Source organism: Phasianus colchicus, chromosome 16 (assembly GCF_987193195.1).
Source record: "Phasianus colchicus chromosome 16, bPhaCol1.hap1.1, whole genome shotgun sequence".
Classification (NCBI taxonomy): domain Eukaryota; kingdom Metazoa; phylum Chordata; class Aves; order Galliformes; family Phasianidae; genus Phasianus; species Phasianus colchicus.
In genome coordinates this window covers 11,700,999-11,712,974 of record NC_143451.1, presented here as the reverse complement: position 1 = coordinate 11,712,974, position 11,976 = coordinate 11,700,999, and the positions used below count along the sequence as shown (strand labels likewise).

General features: G+C 52.2%; 2 protein-coding genes across 2 annotated transcripts; one reads left to right on the top strand and one right to left on the bottom strand.

Annotated features, from left to right (window-relative positions):
- Window positions 1-4,426: 4,426 nt before the first annotated feature.
- MED9 (mediator complex subunit 9) lies at window positions 4,427-8,261 on the top strand. The gene is made up of 2 exons (XM_031606569.2): window positions 4,427-4,606; window positions 7,444-8,261. The coding sequence occupies exons 1-2, from the start codon at window positions 4,461-4,463 to the stop codon at window positions 7,658-7,660; spliced, it is 363 nt and encodes a 120-aa protein (XP_031462429.1). The 5' UTR covers window positions 4,427-4,460; the 3' UTR covers window positions 7,661-8,261.
- Window positions 8,262-10,147: 1,886 nt separating this feature from the next.
- On the bottom strand, window positions 10,148-11,976 carry RASD1 (ras related dexamethasone induced 1). Its single transcript, XM_031606567.2, has 2 exons — window positions 11,574-11,976; window positions 10,148-11,364 (listed from the first exon to the last, which is right to left on the bottom strand). The coding sequence occupies exons 1-2, from the start codon at window positions 11,857-11,859 to the stop codon at window positions 10,814-10,816; spliced, it is 837 nt and encodes a 278-aa protein (XP_031462427.1). The 5' UTR covers window positions 11,860-11,976; the 3' UTR covers window positions 10,148-10,813.

Here is an 11,976-nt window from a genome sequence, read left to right as displayed (position 1 = left end):
GTCTGTCCCCTACACAGAGCAAGAAGAGCAACTGAACCATGCCCAGCACTGCTCTGGGACCTGCATGTGCATATACAGAGGGACAGAGGGAAGTGCACAGGGGTGCACAGAGAGATGCAAACAGAAATGTGCACAAAGATGTACACAGGATTCGCACAGGGATGCACACATTTGTGCTGTCCCACTCCAGCAACTTCCCAAAGCACAGGATGTGAAGCTGGAGGCTCAGGCCAGCAGTCCTAGCCCTGGTTGGCTGCTGGACTCTGCTGCAGACACGTGCAGCATTGCTTTGAGGCTCTGATCGCACATCAAGAGCTTTGAATGCCGCTGCCTCACATGTTCCATGGCACGTGTTTGGTGGCTCACTCACTATTTGCAAATAGCAGCAAGGACACTGCAGAGTCAAACACACTGCCAGCAGGGACCCAGAGCTGATTTTGCCCAGTGGTAACTCCTCAGGAGTGGGTTTAATTTCCCAGACCCATACTGCAAGCTCACCCCTCTGCACTGGGTGGGGGCAATGAGCCTCAGAGCCGCCTGTGCCAGGAGAAGAGCCAGACTGGGTGCTGTGGCTAATCTGGCTGCATGTTTCCTGGATCTGTGTTTCTTCACAACTGACTTTGTGCAAGCAGTTCTCTGTGCTCCCTTTGCCCACACACTGGCTTGGAAACTTCCCCTGAGCTGGCCCGTGGCCCAGGCAGGCCCCCATGTTTGCTCAGCAGGGGATGGCATCAGTGAACATCATGCGATCGCTGGACACTCCCTGTGCCCTTGAATCATCCCTCTTCTCCCCCCACGAGGATCAGTGTAATGAAGCAATGGCCTTCATGGCCAGGCCAATGCCCTACAGCTTTGACATCCAGCCCAGAGCCACTGTGAGCTCAGTCAACAATTCCATGTCACCTCTCGTCCCCGCAGGCTGGGCTCCCTGGGAGAGGTGGCCACTCTCCTCAAGGACAGCAGCTCCTGATGTCACCTGATGGTTCTTCTCCCTGGGGCAGCTCTCGGATGGGGCACACAGTTTTCCCTGCAGCTGGTTACCCTGACAAAGCAAGGTGAGCTCCGGGAAGCATCAGAGTTCTTTGGATGTGTTTGGGTGATGCTCAGCTTACGGATCCCCCATTCCTATCTGCACACCACAGAGATCCAGAGACACCAGAGTCCTGAAACAGGTCCTCAGTGACACCAGAATTCAAGACAGGTCAGATCCCAAGGTCAAATTTCCATCTGGTCACATATAGGGGGATGCTGGCTAGGAATCTCAGCAGTTGCAGGCTCACAGCCACCACCTAGGACAATGGGCCAATGTTCCAGTGCTGCTGACCACAGCCCCAGGCTGGCTGCCCAGAGGCCAGCAGGAGCTGTTACTTCTTGTTCCTATCGCCCCACGCCAGGCAGCCAGAGCCCCAACAACACCTTTTTCATTCAGCAATACGGACTTATCCCACCACAGCAGCTCAGCAAGCCTAAGATAGAAAATTCAGGATGACAATGAGGTACTGGGGCAGGACAAAGAGATAAAGTTCAACCTGATGATAGCCATACAATAAAAAATGATAACAGAGCTGGTGGCAATGGCACAAGCAACTCCAGATAGCCTGGCAGAGAGAAGCAGTGCCTGGTGACATGCCAGACCATCCATACAAAAATGTCAGGTCATTGTAAGGAAACACGGGTGAGATGCATGGTGCTCAATTAGATAACTGCTGGTAGCCCCCCAAAAAATTATCTTTGGAAGCAGATGTGAGATGCAATTTGTATAGAAAGACAAGGGAAAAAAAAGAAGATTGGTACTGTGAAGAAACAGGCAATAAGAGGTATTGGATTCACCTTATTTGATCAGCTGTTTTTTTAGAACAAATTAACTAAATGTTAGGGCAAACAGTCAGTGTATGTGATGGCTTTAAGACGTGGAAGGTCAGATGGTCTGGAGACATCTGGACATTTCAGAAACGGGATGACCAGCAAGTGAACTCCACAAAGCCACAATTATATACCAGTACATCAATGAAAAATAGGACAATCATTTGCACTTTGGGTTTATTACCAGATCTAGGAGAAAAATGATTCTGTTCATTCAATGCTAAGCACCTTTGTTTATACTTTAGCTGCATCACTATGAGTTTTTAAAGGTTGCTCACTCAAACCTTTCCACTGAGGGTCTGAAAATGGGTGAAAACAGACTGAACATTAAGATCTGCAGCTCCATGAGAGAACAGCAAGAGAGCCAGACACAGCCCTTCCAGTTGAGATGGAGACCCTGTGGAGTGCAAAGATCATGCTGAGTATGCTGTCTACCTATTAGGAACTGCATCACGAAGATGCAAGCCAGGTCACCATCTCACAGGGATAAAAGCCTCACAGCTTAGAGCTCTGTAAGAGCAGCTGAAGATTAGGGCAGTGCTCCTTGGCTCAGGCCAGCAGCCATCTGCTTGCCCAAAAGAAGACCTCTTCTTCCCTCCCAGATCTGTCAGCTGGGTCTTTACCATCCCTGAAGTCTTCACTGAGGCTATAGACACACCAGTCATGGTATAGGCAACAGACAGACACTCAGACAGTAACCATGCAGTCTCATCCCATCAATTCATCAGTGTCTTCAGTGATGGAGGAGCCAGTGGCACCACTTCCTCACTGCAAAACACTGTCACTCTCCACTGAACTTGCCATGAGACCTGACCAGCCCCAAAGAATGGGGATGGGCCACCTGAAGGAGCTGTTCGCATGAGAAAGGGAAGGTGTGAGGCAGAGGCAGGGTTGAAGCCACTGAGATAAAGCTGTACATTCCAATTGCTGTGGGAACATGTGAGCCAAAATGGGAACTGAATGGTACAAAGAAATTCTGATTGACGGTGCTGTAGTTCTGGCTGAATGGTATCTGCATGTTGTCACCTACTCTAATGACTGCCTGACTCACCCATCAGAGGCAGGCATCCAGCAGCCTAGCAATTAGCCACACTCCTTGATAAAGTCAAGGGGAGAGTTAAAACCAGCATGGTACAGAATAAAATGACCCCCAAGGAGCCTGAATCAAGTCTCGCTTTTGAAACAGCCCATAAAACAACGTGCAGCAATGAACCTTTCTGCTCAGCCCCACACAAAGGCATTAGCATCCTGTACCTCCTGCTTGGCTCAGTCAAGGGCCATAAATCCCACCAGCCTTCCCACAGGGATCTGCTCAGCAGGTCCTGGGCTCCCCTGGGCTCCCCTGCACATTCCAGAACTGGTGACCAAGCCGGGAACTATTCTTGACAGTAGAACAATGTGAACAATTGCATCTGCTATATTTAGAGCGAGCAGTCAATAATACATACGCACAACCGGTTACCAGCATTCTCATTTGATACATAAATAGTTTGCTTTTTGAAAGAAATCGTTTTAAAAAAGAAAATTACCTTTCCCATCATCCCTGGGCTATAACTAACTGATGAACCTGGGAGCTTATTTCAAATGAAAAATGAAATTATCTATGCTCTCTAATCCAGTTCCAGGAAGGATAAGTCATGATTGTGGCTGGCATTATTAGTGCTACAATCGTGTGTATTGACAGAGCGGTTTAAACACAGCAGCAGCAGTTTGCTGAAGCACACTCGGAGGCCTGCTGGTGCAAAGGGGCAGCACTGCCCATCTCCCAGCTTCCAGGCAGGGTGTTGTCTATCACCTCTTTCACTCATAAGCCAGGCACTCAAGAACCTCATCCCTCCCCCTCCTTGCAGCTTTATGAAGGTCTCAGCCTTGGCACTGGATTTCTGTCTCCGTTTCTCCAGATTTCTCCAGTTCCAAGCCCAGCAAGCCTTCTCTTCTCCAGGCTGCACTCCCTCAGCCTGCCCTCATGGGACAGGTTCTCCAGCCCTCAGAGCATCTTTGCGGCCCTCCTCTCCTATTCCTTGCATGAGGATTGCCAGGAGAAGCTGGGATGCACACAGCTCAGGGATGCCGTGGGTCACACAGCGGGCAGGGAGCCGTCCTTGTTCCTATCGCCCTACGGGCACAGCGCAGGGCGGTCAGTGGGGGCGTGCAGGGGCACCGCCTCGGGAGCACAGACCAGTGCCCAGCTGATGAAGGCCTCAGCAGCAGCGCAGTCCCATCTCTGAGCCTCAGGCCCGAAGCGTGACCCCGAGCTCAGCCCCCACAGCTGCCCTCAGGGCTCAGGCGCAGCTCAGGCCCCGGGCAGGCCTCCAAGCCCTGCTTTGGCCCAGGCCTGATGCTTCAGCCCCAGCCCCAGCCCCAGCCCCAGGCCACGTCCTGGAGCAGCCCCACAACCCAGGCCCTGGACCAGGACCGGCCCAAGCTGGGGCCTAGGCTGGGGCCTAGGCTCAGGCTCAGGCTCAGGCCCAGTCCCGGGCCCGGGCCCAGGCGCAGACCGCAGCGGAGGCCCAGCCCAGGCCGCTGCCGAGGCGGTGCAGAGCGGCGGAGCTCCGCCCCGCTCCGTCACTGCTCAGCGCCGCGGTCCGTGGGCCGCCATGGCCTCGGTGGTGCCCGCGGTCCGTGCCGCCGAGGAGCCGCCGCCGCCCGAGCCGCCCGCCGAGCAGAAGCCGCCGCCCGCACCGCCGGCGCCCGCGCAGGAGGAGTTCTCCTTCCTGCCGCTCGTCCACGACATCATCAAATGGTAACGGCGGCCGCGGGCTCTCCGCGCAGCGCCGGGCCGGCCTTCCCGCGATGCGGCCCTCTGGCCTTTTTTCTCCCCGCCGGGGTCTCTGGGAGGGGTGGCGGCTCTGCTCTGAGTCGTGCCGCCCCCGGGCAGAGCTGGGGTCACCGAGCTGGGGCGGAGCCCTGGCAGATCCGCTGCGCTGCGCGGAGTTATTGCCCCGTAGTGCTGCTCTGTTTGGCTGATAAGTAAAGGACGGGCAGTCCCAGGGCAGCGGTGCTGTCTGGCACTGGGAGGAACAGGAATTCTTCTGCAGGTTGAGTCAGTCTCTTTCCAGTTCAGAATCAATGCTGTAGGGTTAAAGGTGTTTGTGCTAGGGTCCTGACAACCAGAGTGTTTCTGGCCCAGGGTAACCCCGTTGGAAATGTTTGAGTTCCCGGTAGGGGCGCAGCCCTGCTGTGAGCAGCCTCGTGACCTGGGCACGCTGCACTGTGAGACAGGGGGCAAAGGAAGCGCAAATTCCCATTCCTTGTTTTGGGCCTGACTGCCCTTTCCCTACACACTTCTATGGGAGCTGAGGCTGGTTTGTTTCCTGCTGGGGTTCTGCTTGTGCTGAGAGAGGTTCAACTTTAATAACCCTGCAGCTGAAGGGCCATCACAAGGAGAGAACAAATACCACACAGACACACCAGCCTAGATTCAGGAGAGCTGTGAGAACTCAAACTCACCCTCCATTTCCCCACTGCGCTGCCGCTGTCCGTGTGCTCAACCCTGCCTGATCCATCCAGGCCACTGAGGAGAGCCTGAGCCTGCTGCCATCTGCATAGGAGTACAGAGGCAGAGTGAGCCGGAGCCATGGGCTGAGACCTCCCAGACTCCTGTGTGTCACCGAGCAAGTCGTGACGACCCGCAGTGACAGTCCCCAGGATATCCTGTACCCTGTCCCACTGAGCCACCCACTCCCACTACCCCGCTCCCCCCCCCATGCTGGCACACAGCATTTCCTGGACGGTGTGAGCAGACGTAGGTGCACTGAGCAGTGCTGCAGAGGGGTCAGACGGAGCAGTGGGACGTGTTGCCTCACGTCCCTGACAGATGGCAAACGTATTATCCTTTAACGCCACCGCCAGGCTCAGAGCCCGGCCCTGCTGTTCTGACACTGACTCAGCCCTGAAGACACTTCACATCTCCAAGGTGATTGTGCTCAGGAGCAGTGATGTATCGCGTACGTTTGCTTACATTCAAGGACACGTGTTCTTTCCTGTTGTTTGAGTCCCGGGAAAGTTCTCCCAAGCAGGGCTTGCTGTTACTTTTCACTGTTGTATAATCAAATGGCATTACCTGTGAGGTGCGTGGTTCTTATGGTGGGCTGTGCTGCTGTAGCCAGGAGTTGCAGGTGAGACACGATGGAGGGACACCAGTGAAGGAGAGCTGGTGGGCAGCTCGGGAGGGGTCTGAAGAACTCAGTCCTTTAAGGGAGATCCCAAGCACTGTCCATCAACACAGGCTGTGGCTGGACATTGTGTTTAAACCTGTGTAATTGCAGGTGGCTGAACTCTTCCCACTCCTCCTCTCACCCCTGCCTGTCCGTGCCCTCAGACAGAAGGAGTTGCTTCAATTACTTGAAAACCTCCCATCAGAAAAACAAAAACAACAAACCTGAAAATAATTGTTCCTTCAAATCAACCAACCAAACAGGCAACCATCCATTCTCTGTGTGTGGAGAAGAGAACAAGCACTGGAGAGACCTGGTCGGCCCTTTGAAGCCAACATGCAGCTAGTGTGGATTAAAGGCAGTGCCAACCCATCCTTCCCAGATGTGCAACGTGTGTGTGCCTGTATTTTTCCACTGTCAACTTGACCGTAAATGCCTGCATAATGGGATACATTATAGTACCAGCTGCAGTTTTATTTAGAGAGGAGTAATGAATATTTTGTTCCAACAGGCTGTTGAAATGAACGGGACCATCTGGTTAAAAGTTTTGCTCTCAGTCGTGTCACGATTCCCCAAAGTTATAATCATGCACCTCTCTGCCCTGGTCATGCCAAGTAGTTTTATTTTTGGGTCTGGCTATTGAACAGGCTTCCAGCTTTCAGAGGCCGTCAGCATCCCACTCTTGTTATTAGTGCTGCCTTGGAAGCAGTCTCGCCTTTGCCTGGAATCGTAAAACTTCTCGCCGTTGCTAACAAAGCTGAAGCAGATACTAATGAGGGTTTGAGGGCAGACGCTGCCTCAGACAACACTGATCCTTGAGAAGCACAGAGCTGCAGAAGCAATTGTGCTGCTCTTAAAAAATAAGCTGTCGCTTCTCTTTATTAGGTAGACATCCCCAGGGAGTCGTTCCGAAGCTCTGAAATGCCGTTTTCTCTGCCATTGGACACCCTCTGATACTTTGGGGAACAATTTCTATTTTCTGCTGTCAAGCTGTTTGACTGCATTGATTTTTTGTATTGCTTTGGCAACAGGTCACAGGCGGGGCTGAGGCCTTTTTTCCCAGGTGCCTGCACACAACGTGTGTGTAATCTTACCTTCCCCGTACGGGAATTTAAACAGAGTGAGAGTTTGTGGTAGTGTTTTAAAGCTGCAGACCAGGTCTTAACCTGTAGGACTGCAATTAAGGTTACTGGATTGTGTGCTGAAAATGACCAGGAAACCAGTTTGTCCCAGTGGCTGCCCGCTCTGTGTATCTGTCTCTAGTTGTTTTGTTGTGATAGATGAATTAGGTGTGAATTAGATACCAGGAGCAAAAGTTTCCCAGTGAATTCCAGCATAAGCCCTGACTACGCAGTCCCCCAGCAGGCTGAAGGCCTGTCCAACAGGAGATGTGAATCATGTCTCTGTTTTCCTCCCTCTGCAGCATGGACAAGGATAGCCAGGATGTTCACCAGGTGCTGAACGAGCTCAAGAACAAGTTCCAGGAGATGAGGAAGCTGATCAGTGCCATGCCTGGCATCAGTGTGAGCCCAGAGCAGCAGCAGCAGCAGCTGCAGAACCTGCGGGAGCAGGTCAGGACCAAGAATGAACTGTTGCAGAAATACAAGAGCCTTTGCATGTTCGAAATCCCTAAGGAGTAGGAAGGGGAACAGCTCTGCAGTCTCAGTCTGGAATGCCTCTTCTCCTGGATGGAAAGGAGAGAAAAAGCTGGCAGAGGCTTACTTTGTTTTTTTTTTGTCACGTTACTGTGAAGTTGTGGCTGTGTGGGTCACAGGCATGTGACACTGAACCAGAACCCTTCGTGTGTCCTTCACATGCAATGGTTACAGCAGTGCCTTTGCTTTGATCTGCTGTAGGACTGCATGCATTTGTATGTGCAGCTCTTTTCCCTTGGGGCTGGTCATATTTTTTTTATTCAAGCAAGCAGAGCACATTATGTTTTCTCTAAAGAAAAGATCGAAGTACCTGCTGGTTAAGTTCAACAGAAAAAAAGGAGGTTTTTTCCGCATTTTTTCTTTTTCACTTCTGAAATGACAAACAAACACTGAAAGGGAACATGCAGGGGAAGCACGAGCTGTTGGGCCTGGAAAGCCTGTTTGCTGGGAAGGGTCTCTGGGGTGCTTTGCAGTCAGTGTGTCGGAAGAGGAATGATTGCTTTCTGTTACTTTTGTATTTTTCTCTCTGTTTTTAAACAACTGGTAGTTGTGCTTGAAATGAGCCAAGTAAAGGTTAGAAACTTCAGACTGTCCCTCTTTGTATTCACTGAGTGCATGTGGGCTGAGCAGGGCTGGGTATGGCAGCACAGGGGTGGTGCACAGCCTGGGCTCTGCTCCTCTCTCTTAGCATTGCTTTTTGGTGATGGGAGAGCAAAGCAGAGCCTGCCAGGGGAGCAGATTTCAGTGGGCTTTGGATGCGTAGGGCTTCCACACCAACTTGGTGAGCAACACACCTACTCTTACAACAGAAAAAGGAAAAGCAGGATTAAAACAAAAAGCAGAAGTGACAGCAGCTTTAGTTATTCCCTAAGTGACACAAGTCAGGCTCAACAGGATGGATCAGTTCTGTGTCTGAAATGCTCCAGGGGCTTCCCACAAACACAAACACAAACACTGAGTATTGAACGTTCGTCAGACGCTCGTGGAAAGCTCTCGAATGTTGTATTGCATTCAGATGGGTCTCAGAACTCCTTGTCCTCTGTCCTCCTGCTGGGAGCTGCTGGGTGTCAGATGACAACCTGGTGAGCATCTCACCCACTAACAGGTATGTGACAAGCCCTCAGATCTCACGGTTCTCTGAGTTAACGCTGAAAGGTGGAGCAGCTCAGGAGTGGAAGAGGTGAAAAACGGAGTGGTGAAATACAGCGCTGGTTGAGAGCCTGCATCCGAGAGCAGGGAGCATTCAAACAATGAGAATGGGGTCTGTTTGGGTAGGATTTGGCTTAACAAAATCAAGAGGCAGGTAATTATGCTCTCTGGGAGCTGGGGTGGTTCAGTTCACCTGTAGCTCAGAGATGACTCTGTCCCCACTGAGTGCTTTGCTAGTGATTTCTTTGGGAAAGTGCCCGCGTGTAAACTCTGAGCAAAGCAGAACACCAAGATAAACAGAGCACAATGTACACTTTTTTATTATCGAAATTACCTTTCTGCCAGGCATTCCCTGTTCCAGCTCAATAAATTTGTGTGTTTCATGCCTCGACAGAGGTTTCTCCTTTTGGCCAGCTGCTATTCCTGTCAAACCAGGCCGTGTGAAGAGCTAGAAGGAGCAGAGTGTTTCCAAAGAAATGCCTGGCACTTAGCACAGCAACAAGTTAACTCGAATCCAAGTTTCAGACCAAACTGAAGTGGTTTTGTTTGCAGTCTCACTCGTCCACACCTTATGGCTTCAGTAGAACTTTTCCCCATTAATACATATTAAATGTAGGTCTGTTGTGCAACTTAAGGGTGGAATGGAGCTGCTGAGTGTGATCAGAACCAGCAGGCTGCTTTGGAGAATCTGGAGCCAGAGAGAGCTGCTCTTTGCAGAGCTTTCACTTTTTCCTTTCACTTCCAGCAGTGATTACTGGCACTGAGAGATCAAAACCATCAAATGCAAAGGTGACCTTTCGAGCAAAGTATTTCCTTTACTCATGTTGCAAAATAAAAACAATATCCTGGACGGGGCGCAAATGAATCACTCTCTGTTGACATCATTAAAGAGTGTTTATTTAATCGGGGGAAGGCATGAAGCACAATGAGCTCTTTGTCATTAAATGATGTCATTTCACTTGGTTTCTGCTGTGAACGACATGGCAATGCCTGGCGTATTGTGGGACTGACAGCAGTGCAGATCAGTGCTGCCCAGCAGAGTGAGGAAAGAGCTTTGGCTCAGCAGCCTGCTTGAGTAACAGCATGCATGGCCCCGCTGCCCTCTGTGGCCACTTTCCGAGACAGAAACCTTTGCACTGGGAGTCAGAGAAAGTGGGGTAATAAAGGCACTGAGTTGAGTACTGATCCAGCCTTACAGCTGGGATCTGGCCTGGGTTTGAGAGGAATTGGTTTTGCTGCAGGGAAGAAGCAAAGGCAAAAAGCCACAAAGTGTCATTTGAAAAAGATTTTTATTATTTTGTAGAAAAAATAAAACATCAAGTTTCAGCCACAGTAGAAACACTTGAAGGTTTTTGTTCATGTCAATGACAACCAATACCTACATAAAGTGCCTATTGTTTTCTCATTTAAAAAACCCTTCCCACTCCCCCCGCCCCCCAAATCTTGCAAATCAGACAAGACAAATGTAAACAAGAGTCAGTTTTTGGTCCATTGGGGCTGTAACTCTGCAAAGTCTTTGCAACAGCTTAGAAGTGTCTTCTGCACGTGTTTGGCGAACACAGACAAACACACGACACAGAGCCAGAGTCCGTGCACAGCTTCTCAAGTAAAAACAAACAGAAGGAAACAAAAAGAAACCCATAAGCCCCCTGTGGATTCTCACAGGTCTCTGCCCTCCTGACAGCAATGCCCTGGCCCAAGGCTGGGCAGTTTGGGAGTGCTCATCCCTGCAGCTCACCATCTGCACTTTGCCATTATCATCTCCCCGATTCCCTCCTGCCTCCAAGTCCTCCCCCTCTCCCAATGTGTGCCCCGGAGGGGGGGAAACCGATGGGAGGAGGGAGGCTGGAGAAGAGGCAAGTCTGTGCCCAGCTGGGTGCGTGCCCACCCTCCTGCCTGCCCAAAGTCCCGTTGGAAACGAGCATCCTTCCCCCTTCCCTTCCTTCCTTCCTTCCTTCCTCCCTTCTTCCCTCCTTCACACTGGGGCTCCTAGCTGATCACACAGCGGTCCTTCTCCTTGCCGTGCCCTCCGCCGATGGCTTTCTCACGGATGTACATGAGGTCGCTGTGGACGCTGGGCCGGCGGGCGAAGGGAGCCACGACGCCGTACGCCTCCTCCGTGCTGCCCCGGCCGCCCTCTTTGAGCAGCTTTTTGCCTTTCAGAGCCTTCTTGTGCAGGATGTCGCAGTACTGCACCGAGACCTTGCGGTGCAGGTCGGGGCTCATCTCGCTGGGCAGTTTGGCCATGGCGAAGAGCGCCTGGAACATCTGATCCAGGCTGCTGTTCTTTTTGGCCGAGATCTCGAAGTAGGCACATTTCTTGGGGTCTGTGCCCACCAACTGCTCGATCTCTCGGGGCTGCACCTCCCGGTAAAAGTCCCGGTCGCCTTTGTTACCGCAGATGACCAGGGGCACCTCGATGTTCTCCTTGGTTTTGTTCTTCAGGCACGACTTGGTCTCCAGGATCTGCTGTTTCAGGCGCTGCACCTCCTCGAAGGAGTCCCGGTTGTCCAGGCTGAACACGAGGATGAAAACATCACCTGGGGACAAAGCAGGGATGTGAGATGAGGACACACACACCGACCCATGGATACACAGGGAGGGGAGAACCAGGCAACAAAGTCACACACCCAACACACGCACAAAATCCCACCCAGAGACGGGCAGAAAACCATCTCTGAAGTGACCAAGAAAACTTGAACTCCAGCAGGAGAACCCAAATTTCCTCCTGGAGCTCCCATCCACGTACCTGTGAGGATGGACAGGCGCCGCATGGCGGGGAAGGGGTGGTTGCCCGAAGTGTCCAGGATGTCGAGCTGGTAGACCTCACCGCGGATGCTGTAGAACTTGCGGTGGAAGTCCTCGATGGTGGGAGTGTACTGCTCCTCAAAGCGCCCGGTGAGGAAGCGCGAGACGATGGCTGTCTTGCCCACCTTGGAGGAGCCCAGGATGACCATTCGGTAGCAGTTCTTGGCGGGGATGCTCAGCTCAGCCTCGCTGGGACACATCTTCTTGATCATCGCTGCCAGTTTCATTGAAGCCGGCCGAAGTGCAGCTTGCGCCGAGAGGATGAGGAGGAGGAAGGCGAGGTGTGCCCGGCTGCTCGGCCCCTCTCTCTCCCAGGCTGGAAGGCCGCTCTGAGCTCTGCACGC

Excerpts from the sequence above, each read along its gene's own strand:
- RASD1 (XM_031606567.2), bottom strand. The coding sequence starts at position 11,859 with ATGAAACTGGCAGCGATGATCAAGAAGATGTGTCCCAGCGAGGCTGAG. Across the intron at positions 11,365-11,573 it reads GCGCCTGTCCATCCTCACAG|GTGATGTTTTCATCCTCGTG; the intron begins GTACGTGGATGG and ends CTTTGTCCCCAG.
- MED9 (XM_031606569.2), top strand. The coding sequence starts at position 4,461 with ATGGCCTCGGTGGTGCCCGCGGTCCGTGCCGCCGAGGAGCCGCCGCCG. Across the intron at positions 4,607-7,443 it reads GTCCACGACATCATCAAATG|CATGGACAAGGATAGCCAGG; the intron begins GTAACGGCGGCC and ends CTCCCTCTGCAG.